An 11,986-nucleotide genomic window follows, 5' to 3' on the forward strand; every position below is an offset into this window, starting at 1 on the left:
CCCTTTACTTCGTCCAACAAACGTCAACGGCTGGGAAATCAACGCTACTGCATTATGGGTAACCTGGGATCCGATGCCAAACACAAGAGAGGCTATCAAAGGGGTTATTCAAGGCTATGAGGTGTGTAAAATAAGAATTGTTCTTTTTTATTCAAAGAATAAAAAGCATTGCATCATATCAGTCAAATTCTATCATTTTGGCTGTGGCGATATATAAATTCATTTTCAACTGGAAAATTTCACAAATTAAACGATTTTTATAGATTAATGTAGAAGATGCCAATAACCCTAACCGTAAGGGTGTTACCGCCTATCACTATGGGTATATGTCAGGAAATAATGTCATAGGACTGGAACCCAACACCGACTACTGGGTGACCGTACAAGTGTTTAACACGGCAGGAGAAAGTAATCCTAGCGAAAAACAGCTTCTGGGCACATGCTTAAACCGTAGGGATATGATGTTTTTTTAATTATACCTGATTTATGTTTAATAAAAATATTCAGCTGAGAAAAGTATAGTCAAGATTCATATTAAAATGTCCTTAAGAAATCCAATAAAGTACTTTAACTGACATCAGAATTGTGTATCATACAGATCTATTCCATGAATTTATTCATATTCATAAAACAAATTGCTCTTGCCAACTATCAGTATAGGAGCAAGGAAATCATTTAATATATAAACAGTAAGGTAACATAGAAAAATAATCGAGAATGCTTCCGCGTTTGTCTTACTTCTAGCGCCATTACTGTATCCCGAGTTTGTAGACATCCTGTCAGATGGACCTAACAGCGTGTATGTTAAATGGAGAGGCGTGTCCACAGGACTGTTTGAAGAAACTCTCAGAGGTTACAAGGTATATAAAAGGGAATGAATTGTCTGTGAGACTTTAAGGAATATTAGAAGAATTGCATTTTTATGCGTCGTTTGGTTTTCACTTGTTTCACTTCTAGATACGATGGTGGCTTCTTGGAGAAAATATCAAATCAGCTAATGATACTATTGTTGGTAAACAAACCCACGGGGTGGTGTATGGAATAGCCAAAGGATATGTCTATGCCCTCCGTGTACTTGGTTTTAGCAAGGGTGGAGACGGTAAAATGAGTCCCACACAGTATTTTACTTTAGGTAAACTTCAATCTCAAAATATGAGTGCATAAAATTATTTTTGGAAAAAAAGTTTTCTGTAATACCATTAATAATATCCGTATTAACTGTAATCATAATAATTTATTATTATACCCCCCGCTTGAAAAGCGGGAGGGTATATAGTAATCGTTAATTCCGTCCGTCCGTCTGTCTGTACGTCCGTCCGTCTGTTTGGGGTACCCATCCCTTATCCGCAACTCCTCTCATACCACTGAATGAAATTTGTTGAAACTTTCACAGAATCTTTATTACATATTGCCATTATGCACCTCCTATTTTACTTTTTGATCCGACACATATTTTGGGTTTTCCGGCCACAGCAAAACATGGACTTTGCCATTATAACTATATGGAGGCGGGGGGTATCATTTAGTGAGCTCATCGCTCACAGTACCTCTAGTTTATATTTATATTCTTTGTTTAAGTGTATATTTAATTAAAACGATTTTGCTCTGTCTTTGTAGGTGGTAGAGTGCACGTTGACTCGAGAATATCCGTTATAAAATTGGCGGGAACATCACTTAGCCCATCCCTAGTCATCCTCTGCTTTCTTTGTTTTGTTCAGTTTATCCTTTAATCATCTCACCAAAGATCCACGACAAATCCAAAGGATATAGAAATCCATATAATTATTCTATTTTCATTTTCGATGTATTTTACTTTTAAACATTGTAGATTCATACTAACTTTTATACAATTAGTTTTTTATGCATTTAGTATAGTGTTGTATTATTATACCCCCCGCTTGAAAAGCGGGAGGGTATATAGTAATCGTTAATTCCGTCCGTCCGTCTGTACGTCCGTCCGTCCGTCCGTCTGTCTGTCCGTCCGTCCGTCCGTCCGTCTGTTACGCTTTGGGGTACCCATCTCTTATCCGCAACTCCTCTCATACCACTGAATGAAAATTGATGAAACTTTCACAGAATCTTTATTACATATTGCCATTGTGCACCTCCTATTTTACTTTTTGATCCGACACATATTTTGGGTTTCCCGGCCACAGGAAATCATGGACTTTTTCACCAGTTATAACCATATTGGAGGCGGGGGGTATCATTTAGTGAGCTCATCGCTCACAGTACCTCTAGTTTTCTCACAGTAATTGTTTTTAATAGTCCCATGTTACTGTGCATTAAACAATAGAATATTAGATGTTAAAATGTTTCTTTATTGATGCATTTATTTGAAGTAACTAGTAACCGGGTGGGTTTACACCTGGTAGTTAAATTACTGCATGTGTACATAAATTGGTGTATTCATAATTAAGCACCATCACTCTGTATTGAGTTGGCGTATTCGTCAATTTGTGACACACACTTCCGCACTTTATATTGTATTTATATATGATTTCTTGGCGGTATTCATAAATTAGCGCATCAATGTCTGTGCCAAAGCCGCTAAAATATTAAGCCTGCATTTTTATGAATATATACAGTTCATTTACCGTGTAGAAATCTGTTGCTAGCCTTAAAAGATCTGGTGTCAATTTAACCATCATGCAGAAATGTTGATGCAGTTTCTTGTGAAGTGAAATAAAACTGTTGATGGATGCCTAAACATGCTCAGGAAATAATTTACTTGTTTTTGATATATAATTTAATTATCTAAGATTTTTGGATGGGGGTTTGACATTAATTAAAGAAACCATTATAGTCGGTATAAAAAGTGAATAGAATTCGGTTTCCCTGATTTTATTGATTATTTTTCAAACATGAAACGTTTCTTGTGTTTTTTGCGTTCGTTCTAATAAGCTTGTTTGGATCGCATCACAAGCTTTCCCAGTTCTTATAGACGGAAATATAAAGAACTCATCAGGTATAAAAAGTGAATAGAATTCGGTTTGCCTGATTTTCTTTATTATTTTTCAAACATGAAGCATGTATCGTGTTTCTCGTTTGTTGTAATAAGTTTGTTTGGGTCCCACGCTTTCTCAATTCTAACAGACGGCAATGTGAAGAACTCAACAGACTTAGACTTCGGTTCACTTGATACTAAACACGTCGATGTATTTCGACAGTTACTAAATCAAGAGACCTTGATCCGAATGACATTGGTGAAAAATGTCCACGCACTGATGAAAGACATGGTGTCCCTTCAACAAAGTCTCGTGTCTTCAGAAAGCGAGATATCTTCGCTGAAAGAAACAACCACCAGAGAAATATCCGAGTTGAAGAAAGAGGTGCGATCGCTTAAGCTGGAAAACAATCGATTAAGCAACAAAGTTACCAAATGTAATGAGAATATTGAGTCTTTAACAGAAAATTTAACAGTGGTGGACGCCAGTCGCCGAGTGTTCGAAACACAGCTGCTAAAGGAAAAACAGGTGTTTGAACAGAACACGTCCGGTATCTTAGCAGACATTAAAACTGAAGTTCGGTATTTGTCCATTACGCTTCTGGACCTCCACAAACACAGTCTGGAAATCGACAAGAATATTCCAGAACTCATTGACAACAGATACAAATTGATATCAGGGAGACTTAATGATTCTCTGGAGGCTTATAACACAGAACTGAGATCAGCCAATGATAAACTGAGTTTGGCTCTAACTGACCTTCAAAAAAATCAACAGACCATGATCGACAGATTCCTTATCTGGTTAGTACAATATAAAATCAAAGTACTGAAAGTACTGTTAGACGGAGGCTTCATGTATGAGAGAACACAAAAAAGAAATATACATTGCTGTTAAGAATATTATGAGGAATAATGTGTAGTTTTTTTTTCAATTCAACATTTTTTAAAAGGATACTCCAATATTCATGAGATTGTTGGGATATTATAATTTCATCTTCACCTTGATTAAAATTCACTGTTATTTAGATCAGATACTTTCAATATTAAACCTTTCAACGTAAGAAACAGTAATTGACTAGGCCTGGTTGACATAAAACTTAGACGGGCTAACTTTTTATCTCAGTCTCACTTAAGGAATATATAGTGAGACTGAGATCAAAAGTGAGCCTGTCTAAATTTTATGCCCCCAGGCCCGGTTTGATGAATGTAGGTCTAGTATGTTCTGGTCATGAGCCCACTGGCGGAATTAAAAGGGGCTCCAGGCCCCCTAGGCCTCCCTTTTGAGTCCAAAAATACACAATATTTGATAAATGAATGTTTTAATTGTGGCTCTGGGCCCCTTCCTTGACCTCAAACTGGTCCCCCTTTTTCAGAATTTCTGGATTCAGCACTAGGCCTCAGCCAGTCGGGAGTTTCCATATTTCAAGATATTTTATTTATAGGTCACAGAGACCTACTGTTAACATAATAACATGTGTGTATGACATGTAACAGCTACCAAAATCAAAATTTCTCGGCCTTATTGTAATAGTGTTTTGATATGAGCCAACATGGAAAAAGAAGCAGCCAGATAATTGGACATGAACAAAATAATACTTGTATAATATTGTACAGTTTGTCTTAAATCTTTGTGATACAAAATGGGGTGACCTAGCTTGAAAGCAACACAGAATTTTTTTTAAGTAATACAACTTCATTAACATGCAAAAAATGTTCGTGCAAGAACACAATTTTTTTAGTGGAATAAAATATTATACTTTCTTACTTTATGTAAACAGAACAATAAAATTCATAAGACTTGTTATTTCACAAGTTTAAATTGTCTTTGGAGAACTATAGTATCGCTTACAATAACAAAGAAATATCTTGACAAATTTGACAATCAATATTTCTGGAAGTATTAAATGTAGTATTTTATCATATGACAGATTTAACCCAAAAAATGTCTTTCTTTACTCATATACCAGTGGAAATGGTTGTCCTTTTCAGTTTATCTGTTTAAAACAATCATTAACAATGAGAAATGATTACAAATTACGTGGAGAAAAATTTATAAATATATAACTATGATTTCTGCTTTTCAGTAACTCTGTTAAAACAATCACTTTACCAATGATGTAGGGTAAAAAAAAATTGACATGAATACCAATGATAAGAAATACATGTAATCTTGTATATAAAACAAATAATTAAAGTTTGAGATGTGAAAGAGGTAAAACACAAGTATCAAATGCAAATAAGGATAAAAGATATGACAATAAGACAACTTATCAAATGCAAATAAGGATAAAAGATATAACAATAAGACAACTTATTTTCAGAAGATATAATTTTTAATTATTAATCAGGATACAATGTGATAAATCATATAAATCCTATGAACCAAGATTTAGGTTGTAACCAAGGGTCAAACGTTACAAATGCATATCGATCTCAATATCAGAGTTTGTTTCTCTCTTATCTAATGTGAGGGTACGCCAAACACTCAAACCGCTTGAAGAAAGTGTAAATTTATTTTAATGTGTTTCCTAAAATTATACATATCAAATAAACAATTCAAAACTAGACTGTAAATATTCCTACAGATAAAAATACTATGCATTTGTTTATTCATAGATCCTTGTCAGATTACAAAACTCACAAGAAACCTATTGACGCAAGCGTCAAAAATCGGCCGCAAACCAATTTATCGGTCCTTTCAAGAAGAAATTAGAAAAAGGAATGAAAAATGAGATTACAAACAGCAATCAAGCACAAAAAATTCCATTAAAACTGAAATGCTTGATCTATTATTAAAATATCTTATATTTATCCCTGCGACATAAAACATTTGCATGCGACATTGCAGGATTTTCTTCAATACATAATACAGGTACATTGCATAGTCATCTGCGTCTCCACACTTAGTTTGATACAAGCGAATTCTGGTGGAAATTTTTACAATTAAATATAAAACTTAAGTTTAAACTTATCTGTAATTAGAGATAGTTTTTACTTTAATAAAAGAAACAATTGATAAGTGGGGCTCCTCGAACACTCTCCGTGGATGTTACCCCCCCCCCCCCCCAAATTCCCTCTAGATCCGCCACTACATTTCTTCTCGTTCTTGTTTTGGTGTTAGAATCGGCGGGAAAAGGTTCGGCATATTGTAAAACGCGCTTTATCATAGTCTGTTGGAACAAATCTCCTAATATTCTGTCTGATAAAAAATTCATAGTAAATCACATCTTCTATACATATTCCGTAGGAAATGTATTTATATACACGTCATTTTAAATATATTCGACAAATCCTGTTTATTTAGAAAAAGTAGAACTGTTTGTTTATACTTGTATGTGACGCGATCTTTGTTTTAGACTATGCCTATCCTGGCGGCCCGTGTACCAGTGAAACTCTTGGGAATTCTATTTTTAGAGCGACTCTGGTAATGAAAACAATTCCACCGATAGATGGTGCTTGGTGAATCCACATTGTTTACATTCTTGGGCAAGACAATCCCTATACACGGAGGCTGTCATCCAGCCTCCGTCTTAAAATGCAAGTTTTGTTGTTAGCTTTTAAAAAGATGTCTAGTTAAATAACTCAAAAAATATTGAAATTTGTTAATTTTTTAGCTCTACTGGTCAGAGACCAGAAGAGCTTATGCGATAGTAATGCGTCCGGCGTCCGTCCGTCTGTCCGTCTGTCTGTCTGTCCGTCTGTCTGTAAACAATTTTTCTACATGCTACTCCTCCTACAGTTTTGGTCTAATTTCAGTATAACTTGGCACACAAGTAGACTACACTAAGATACATAATTCTGTATATCGGTTTTTGATTTCGATGAACGGTGTTGCCGTGGTTACTAAAAATAGAAATTTCTGTGAAATTCTTTCAAAATGCTACTCCTCCTACAGTTTTGGTCTGATTTCAGTATAACTTGGCAAACAAGTAGAATACACTAAGATACATAATTCTGTGTATCGGTTTTTGATTTCAATGAATGGTGTTGTGTTACTAAAAATAGAAATATCTGTAAAATTGTTTCAAAATGCTTATCCTCCTACAGTTTTGGTCTGATTTCAATATAACTTGGCACACAAGTAGACTACACTAAGATACATAATTCTGTGTACCGGTTTTTGATTTCGATGAACGGTGTTGCCGTGGTTACAAAAAATAGAAATATCTGTAAAATTGTTTCAAAATGCTACTCCTCCTACAGTTTTGGTCTGATTTCAGTATAACTTGGCACACAAGTAGAATACTCTAAGATACATAATTCTGTATATCGAATTTTAATTTTGATGAACGGTGTTGCTGTGGTTACTAAAAATAGAAATTTCTGTGAAATTCTTTCAAAATGCTACTCCTCCTACAGTGCTCTTCCTTTGCTATAAGTTCAAACCAGTAGAGCTTCAGTCTCGACAGAGACTTCTGGTTTTCTATTTATAATGATTAAAATTTTAGAGTACTTTTTAGCCCTGCTAGCCGAAATCTTTCCCTTACTTGTGGTTTTTAATCTAATTTTCCTTACATTTTGGACAAATGCTTGATATTTCAAAAGAAATTTTTAAAAATCGCCCTTACGGCATATGTCATGCAAAGACTTCTGTTTTTTCCTTGGAATATTACATCAACATGTTTTTTTTTCACTATCATAAACAACAAGCATTCTGAGAGTGTTGCCTTAGCAATACTAGTCCCCTATCAGCAAGCGTAACCTGGTTCCCATTTGAATTTGAAAATGCCTTGATTCCTGCAAATATCACTGAATCGGAACAAAATGCAAACTTGATCTTAAACTCATGAAGGTAGTGTCAAATACCAAAAGTTAGTTCAATATACCGGTATATAAGCGTTTGGAAAGAAATTGCGAATAACCCCTTTTCCGCTAGCTATTCAGGGTTTCTAATACGCTACTCATTAACCCTGGGCTTACGGTGTTAAAAAGCTGTTTTTTCTCAAGTTGTGATATGGGTGGATCACATCGTTCCTGTGATAGACAACCAAGTGAGACAGACTGACAGATAGACTGACGGACGGACGGACAGACATACTGACAGACGCTTATAAAAAAAAAACCTATAGTCCCCTCCGTTTTCATCAGTATATAGGGGAATATTTAAACGACGATAAAATCTTAATTTACTACATAACATAACAGAAGATTTAACATACGAAAACAGTGAGAAACTAGAGCAAAGCTCGTTGCAAAGCAACGAGAAGGTCTTCCGTCCTGTTTTGACTGGAAGTGACGTCATCAAAAAGAAAGCAATGAGCTTAGTCGTCTCCAGTCACTTTATAATTTCAATTTTGCATCAAAACCTTAAATAAGAAGCTATTTTTGGCTACTTCCGGTTTGACCGGAAGTGATGTCGATGGACAGAAAATTAAGTTTTGTGCTTCTTGTGATATATGTTACCCAAAAACTTGTCAAGAACAGCAAAAATATGCATTTTCTGACTACTTCCGGTTTGACCGGAAGTGACGTCGCCGGACGCATTTTGACGACTTCATTAGATTTAACTTGACATTTTGAACAACATTGCTTCTTGGGTGTATAACAAATTCTCAATACTTTTTGAGATATCTGGAAAAAACTTTTGGCCCCTCTAGATCCCTTAATTTAGGGGTCAGCCCTTTTTTCGAGATATCATTCAAAAGATCTTGTAATTCTGCACAAATTTTGTTCTATATGTTTTAACAAAATATTTTTAGTTTAGAAGATAAAAAGCAAAATATGTGTAAATTTTCGCTCTTTTTGGCGTTCTAATTTTTGACCCCTATATAGCACCATCTTGAATAGAGAAATCGAAAAACAAAAACCACTATGCACAACTTCAATCCTTCTATTATCTAAAATCAGTAGAATTTTTGCTCCAGCTTTAGCCGTCTCTGAGCCTTTGTCTGGAAACGAAAGCCTATAAATTTTCGTTTAAAGGGAAATAACTCAAAACCGGAAGTGACTTTTTGAAATTTTAGTCATCATTCTGATAGAATTTAGTGTCGTCTATCAACTCTGAAAATTTGAGCAAAATCCATCGAGAAATGAGTGAAATATGAGGCCTCAAAGTTGGCGTCTAGGAAAAGGAATAAAAAAGAATAATAAGAATAATCTTAATCATCAGAATCAGTAGAAGGTCTTCCGTTGGAAACGGAAGACCTTAATAATTAACATACCCCACCTTATCTTCGTTATTCTGTTTTTACAGATCATATGAACAACACAATGGAAGACTTACAATCGGAACTCAAACAGACTCGGTATGAACAATTAAAACTCTCGTCTTCTATGTCATCTCTTAGGTGTTCCGACTGAATTATACCAATAGGCAGTGTGGTATGTATTTAAAAACAGATAAATGATAATTTTTTTAGCATTGTACATTTTGTTTAAGTGGGGCTTCTGTATCATTTACGGCGTTATCTATAAAGGATGGGTATTCGCTTTAACAAAAGAATTGACCTATAGGAGAGAACAATTTCCCGGAAAAAGTGACATTTAAAATTCAATCTTTATTTGTTGTTTTCTACCGGATATATGTCTAAATTTTTTTAATTTGTTTTTTGTACCTAAAATTTATTATTTACAACTTTACACTTATCCTCCAAAGTTGATCGAAACACCATTTTGTCCTTTAAAGCGTTGATTTTTGCATGAATTTTGGCCTTAAAGTCCATCAGGGCAGGCCTGCCACTAAATAAAATAATGATATTTTGATAGGTTAGGATGTAAGGAATAATTTAAGATAAGATTTTTTTAGGGGCACCCCTGCCCTGGGGTCGAAATTCACAAAAAAACCTACAAAAAATAAGGAAACCAGATTTTCAACATCTTCTCAAAATTTATGTCATGTATTCTTATAGTCAGACTAGCTCAATTGATATATGCGCTGACTTTTACACCTTGGATACTCTCTTTTTAAAGTCGGGGGTTCGAATCCACCAGGTACAACACTTATAAAGTTTTAAATTTCGCCTTTTCAAAGACTATTTTAATTTTTTTTATAGACTTGTGTATTTTTCCTTCAATTGTTTATCCCTTATGCATTCCCATTCTTGATATAAGAAACACTAAAGAGATATCAAATCGTAACAATCCAATGTACAATTGTCAGTCAGGTGGAACGAACCTCAGTATAAGCACACTTTCTCCGAGGACAAGAATAACTCACTATGTGTTACTCAATACAGGTATTCCTGGCAGCATTGAGCTGCGATGAATTTCAATTGTATATATCCCTTAGAATTTAATCACATTGATTTTGGCTTCATATTTCAGTAAATGCACTCACTTGGATTTCATGTAGGCCTTTATAATTTGCACACATTAAAGACAAGTTTTTTTTATTATATCCACGGATAAATAGCCTAGACATTAAGAATAGAATTTCAGAGGCAGTAGACATTACCTTTATGCACAATGAGAAGTAAAGACAAGTATCAATTATTACATTTGGAGATAACAAACTCAGAAAATCAATAAAAAGGGTTCCTCCTATCTCTACTCACTGAAATAAAGATTTAGGAAAAACAAATTGTTATATGTATTCAGCCTAATGTCATTAATCAGAACGGAAATCGACAAGCTTTTTGTAGAGAATAAAACCAAGCCCGGTCCTATAGGTCAGATCCCTACTTATAATGAAGTGATCCTTCTCACTTCTCTATGCTGAAAAATCATTTAAAATTGTAGTCACTAAATAGCAAAATTGATCCCAACTTGGAATTAACATTTATTTTATTGATAATTACCCTACACCTTTCTATAGTTTACTAAATACTATTATTCATACACAATTGATGTTTGTGGAATTACGATTTAGTTTTTGTTTGTTATCCCTAACTTTTTGAACTTTGAATTCACTCTTAAATACCAATAATTTAATTAAAAATTAATTAATATTTATAGTTTGATTTAGTAGTAATTTAATACTAAATTAAATTAAATAAATACTCAAATCAATTGAAAGTAAAGTGAAATATTTCTATTGTGTTTTTTAGGTGTGTCAACAAAAGTAGCCTTCACCGCGGGTATAACGTCACAGGACACTTCATGGAGCGGAAGTACACTGGTTTTCCCCAAGATAATATTTAATACAGGTGGAGGTTACAATCCCACTACAGGGATGTTCACGGCCCCCGTGGACGGGCACTACGTCTTCTTTGTCTGTGTACAGAGTTATAATACAAATGAAATTTGGGTGGACATTGTATTGAATGGAGAATCTCAGGTCAGAACAATGGCGCACGACAAGCATGATAAGGATTATTTCGAGACAGGGGTTAACCTGGTTGTGTTAAGGCTAAATCAGGGAGACAAGGTGTGGGTCAAACGTAGTCGAGGCACAGGATACTATTCCGACTCTGTACCTATCACAACCTTCTCTGGATTCCTTTTGTAAAAAAAAAAAATGATTACCGTAAGGAAAGGATGAGGACAATGTGTCTATTGGTATAGTTATCAGATACTCACAAATTTATAAAAAGTCGATTTTTAATGTAATAGATTCCCCGAAAATATTCCGAGACATGCAGTTGGTTTCAGTCGAGTTTAATGATATGCATGTGTTTGAAAGAGGATCCAAAATAAATGAACTACTAGTATTTAATATTGCTTCCTACAAAAATTAGTTAATTATGATTTATTTGTCTCGTCTTGTATTTTAACTTTTTATATTTGTATAATCATGGGTCTTCTGATTTTATCAACTTTGTGAATTTAAGTGCACATTCAACTGCGATAGCAAGAACTTGGAATAAATTTGCATGTTCCCCGAACGTTTCGTTTCGTTATCAATCTTAACTATATGTATGCATCCCATTGTACGAGGTTGTACGAGTTATCGTCCTCGCACATAATGAGAAAGAATTTGCAAGAATAAATATTTAAACATCTTGCTTAAAATTCCAACTATCTTGGAAAGATTGGCTGACATAAAAGCAACCAAAAAAAAATTTCTCATTACAATTATGAAGCGAAATCCTGTGAGATTTCAGAACCTATAATTCATACTTTATAAGAAATATAAAGAAATAGTGCAAGAAATGTTAA

At 34.4% G+C, this 11,986-nt stretch overlaps 2 protein-coding genes across 3 annotated transcripts; both read left to right on the forward strand.

Annotated features, from left to right (window-relative positions):
- The first annotated feature begins 6 nt into the window (after nucleotides 1–6).
- Nucleotides 7–2,714, forward strand: LOC134229132 (contactin-like). Of its 2 annotated transcripts, XR_009984130.1 has the most exons (6): nucleotides 7–121; nucleotides 264–450; nucleotides 745–860; nucleotides 958–1,132; nucleotides 1,618–1,876; nucleotides 2,233–2,714. XR_009984130.1 is itself a non-coding variant. In XM_062710845.1 (5 exons), exons 1-5 carry the CDS (start codon nucleotides 74–76, stop codon nucleotides 1,728–1,730), a joined length of 639 nt encoding a protein of 212 aa, XP_062566829.1. In that variant the 5' UTR covers nucleotides 7–73; the 3' UTR covers nucleotides 1,731–1,888. The 2 variants fall into 2 exon arrangements, 1 of the variants encoding a protein (XP_062566829.1); XM_062710845.1 differs by lacking the exon at nucleotides 2,233–2,714 and having other exon boundaries at nucleotides 1,618–1,888.
- Nucleotides 2,715–3,004: 290 nt separating this feature from the next.
- On the forward strand, nucleotides 3,005–11,336 carry LOC134229134 (uncharacterized). The gene is made up of 2 exons (XM_062710846.1): nucleotides 3,005–3,690; nucleotides 10,936–11,336. The coding sequence occupies exons 1-2, from the start codon at nucleotides 3,024–3,026 to the stop codon at nucleotides 11,334–11,336; spliced, it is 1,068 nt and encodes a 355-aa protein (XP_062566830.1). The 5' UTR covers nucleotides 3,005–3,023.
- The last annotated feature ends 650 nt before the right edge of the window (nucleotides 11,337–11,986 follow it).

The sequence above is a fragment of the Saccostrea cucullata genome, unplaced genomic scaffold (assembly GCF_032062105.1).
Source record: "Saccostrea cucullata isolate Sc308-1 unplaced genomic scaffold, CSIRO_AGI_Scuc_v1 ctg4219, whole genome shotgun sequence".
NCBI lineage: Eukaryota > Metazoa > Mollusca > Bivalvia > Ostreida > Ostreidae > Saccostrea > Saccostrea cuccullata.

Bases quoted from the DNA above. Each gene is read 5' to 3' on its own strand.
- LOC134229132 (XM_062710845.1), top strand. From the start codon at position 74: ATGCCAAACACAAGAGAGGCTATCAAAGGGGTTATTCAAGGCTATGAG. The intron at 451-744 runs GTAGGGATATGA...TCTTACTTCTAG, and splicing joins TCTGGGCACATGCTTAAACC to CGCCATTACTGTATCCCGAG. The intron at 1,133-1,617 runs GTAAACTTCAAT...CTGTCTTTGTAG, and splicing joins CACACAGTATTTTACTTTAG to GTGGTAGAGTGCACGTTGAC.
- LOC134229134 (XM_062710846.1), top strand. From the start codon at position 3,024: ATGAAGCATGTATCGTGTTTCTCGTTTGTTGTAATAAGTTTGTTTGGG. The intron at 3,691-10,935 runs GTTTGGCTCTAA...TGTGTTTTTTAG, and splicing joins ATCAGCCAATGATAAACTGA to GTGTGTCAACAAAAGTAGCC.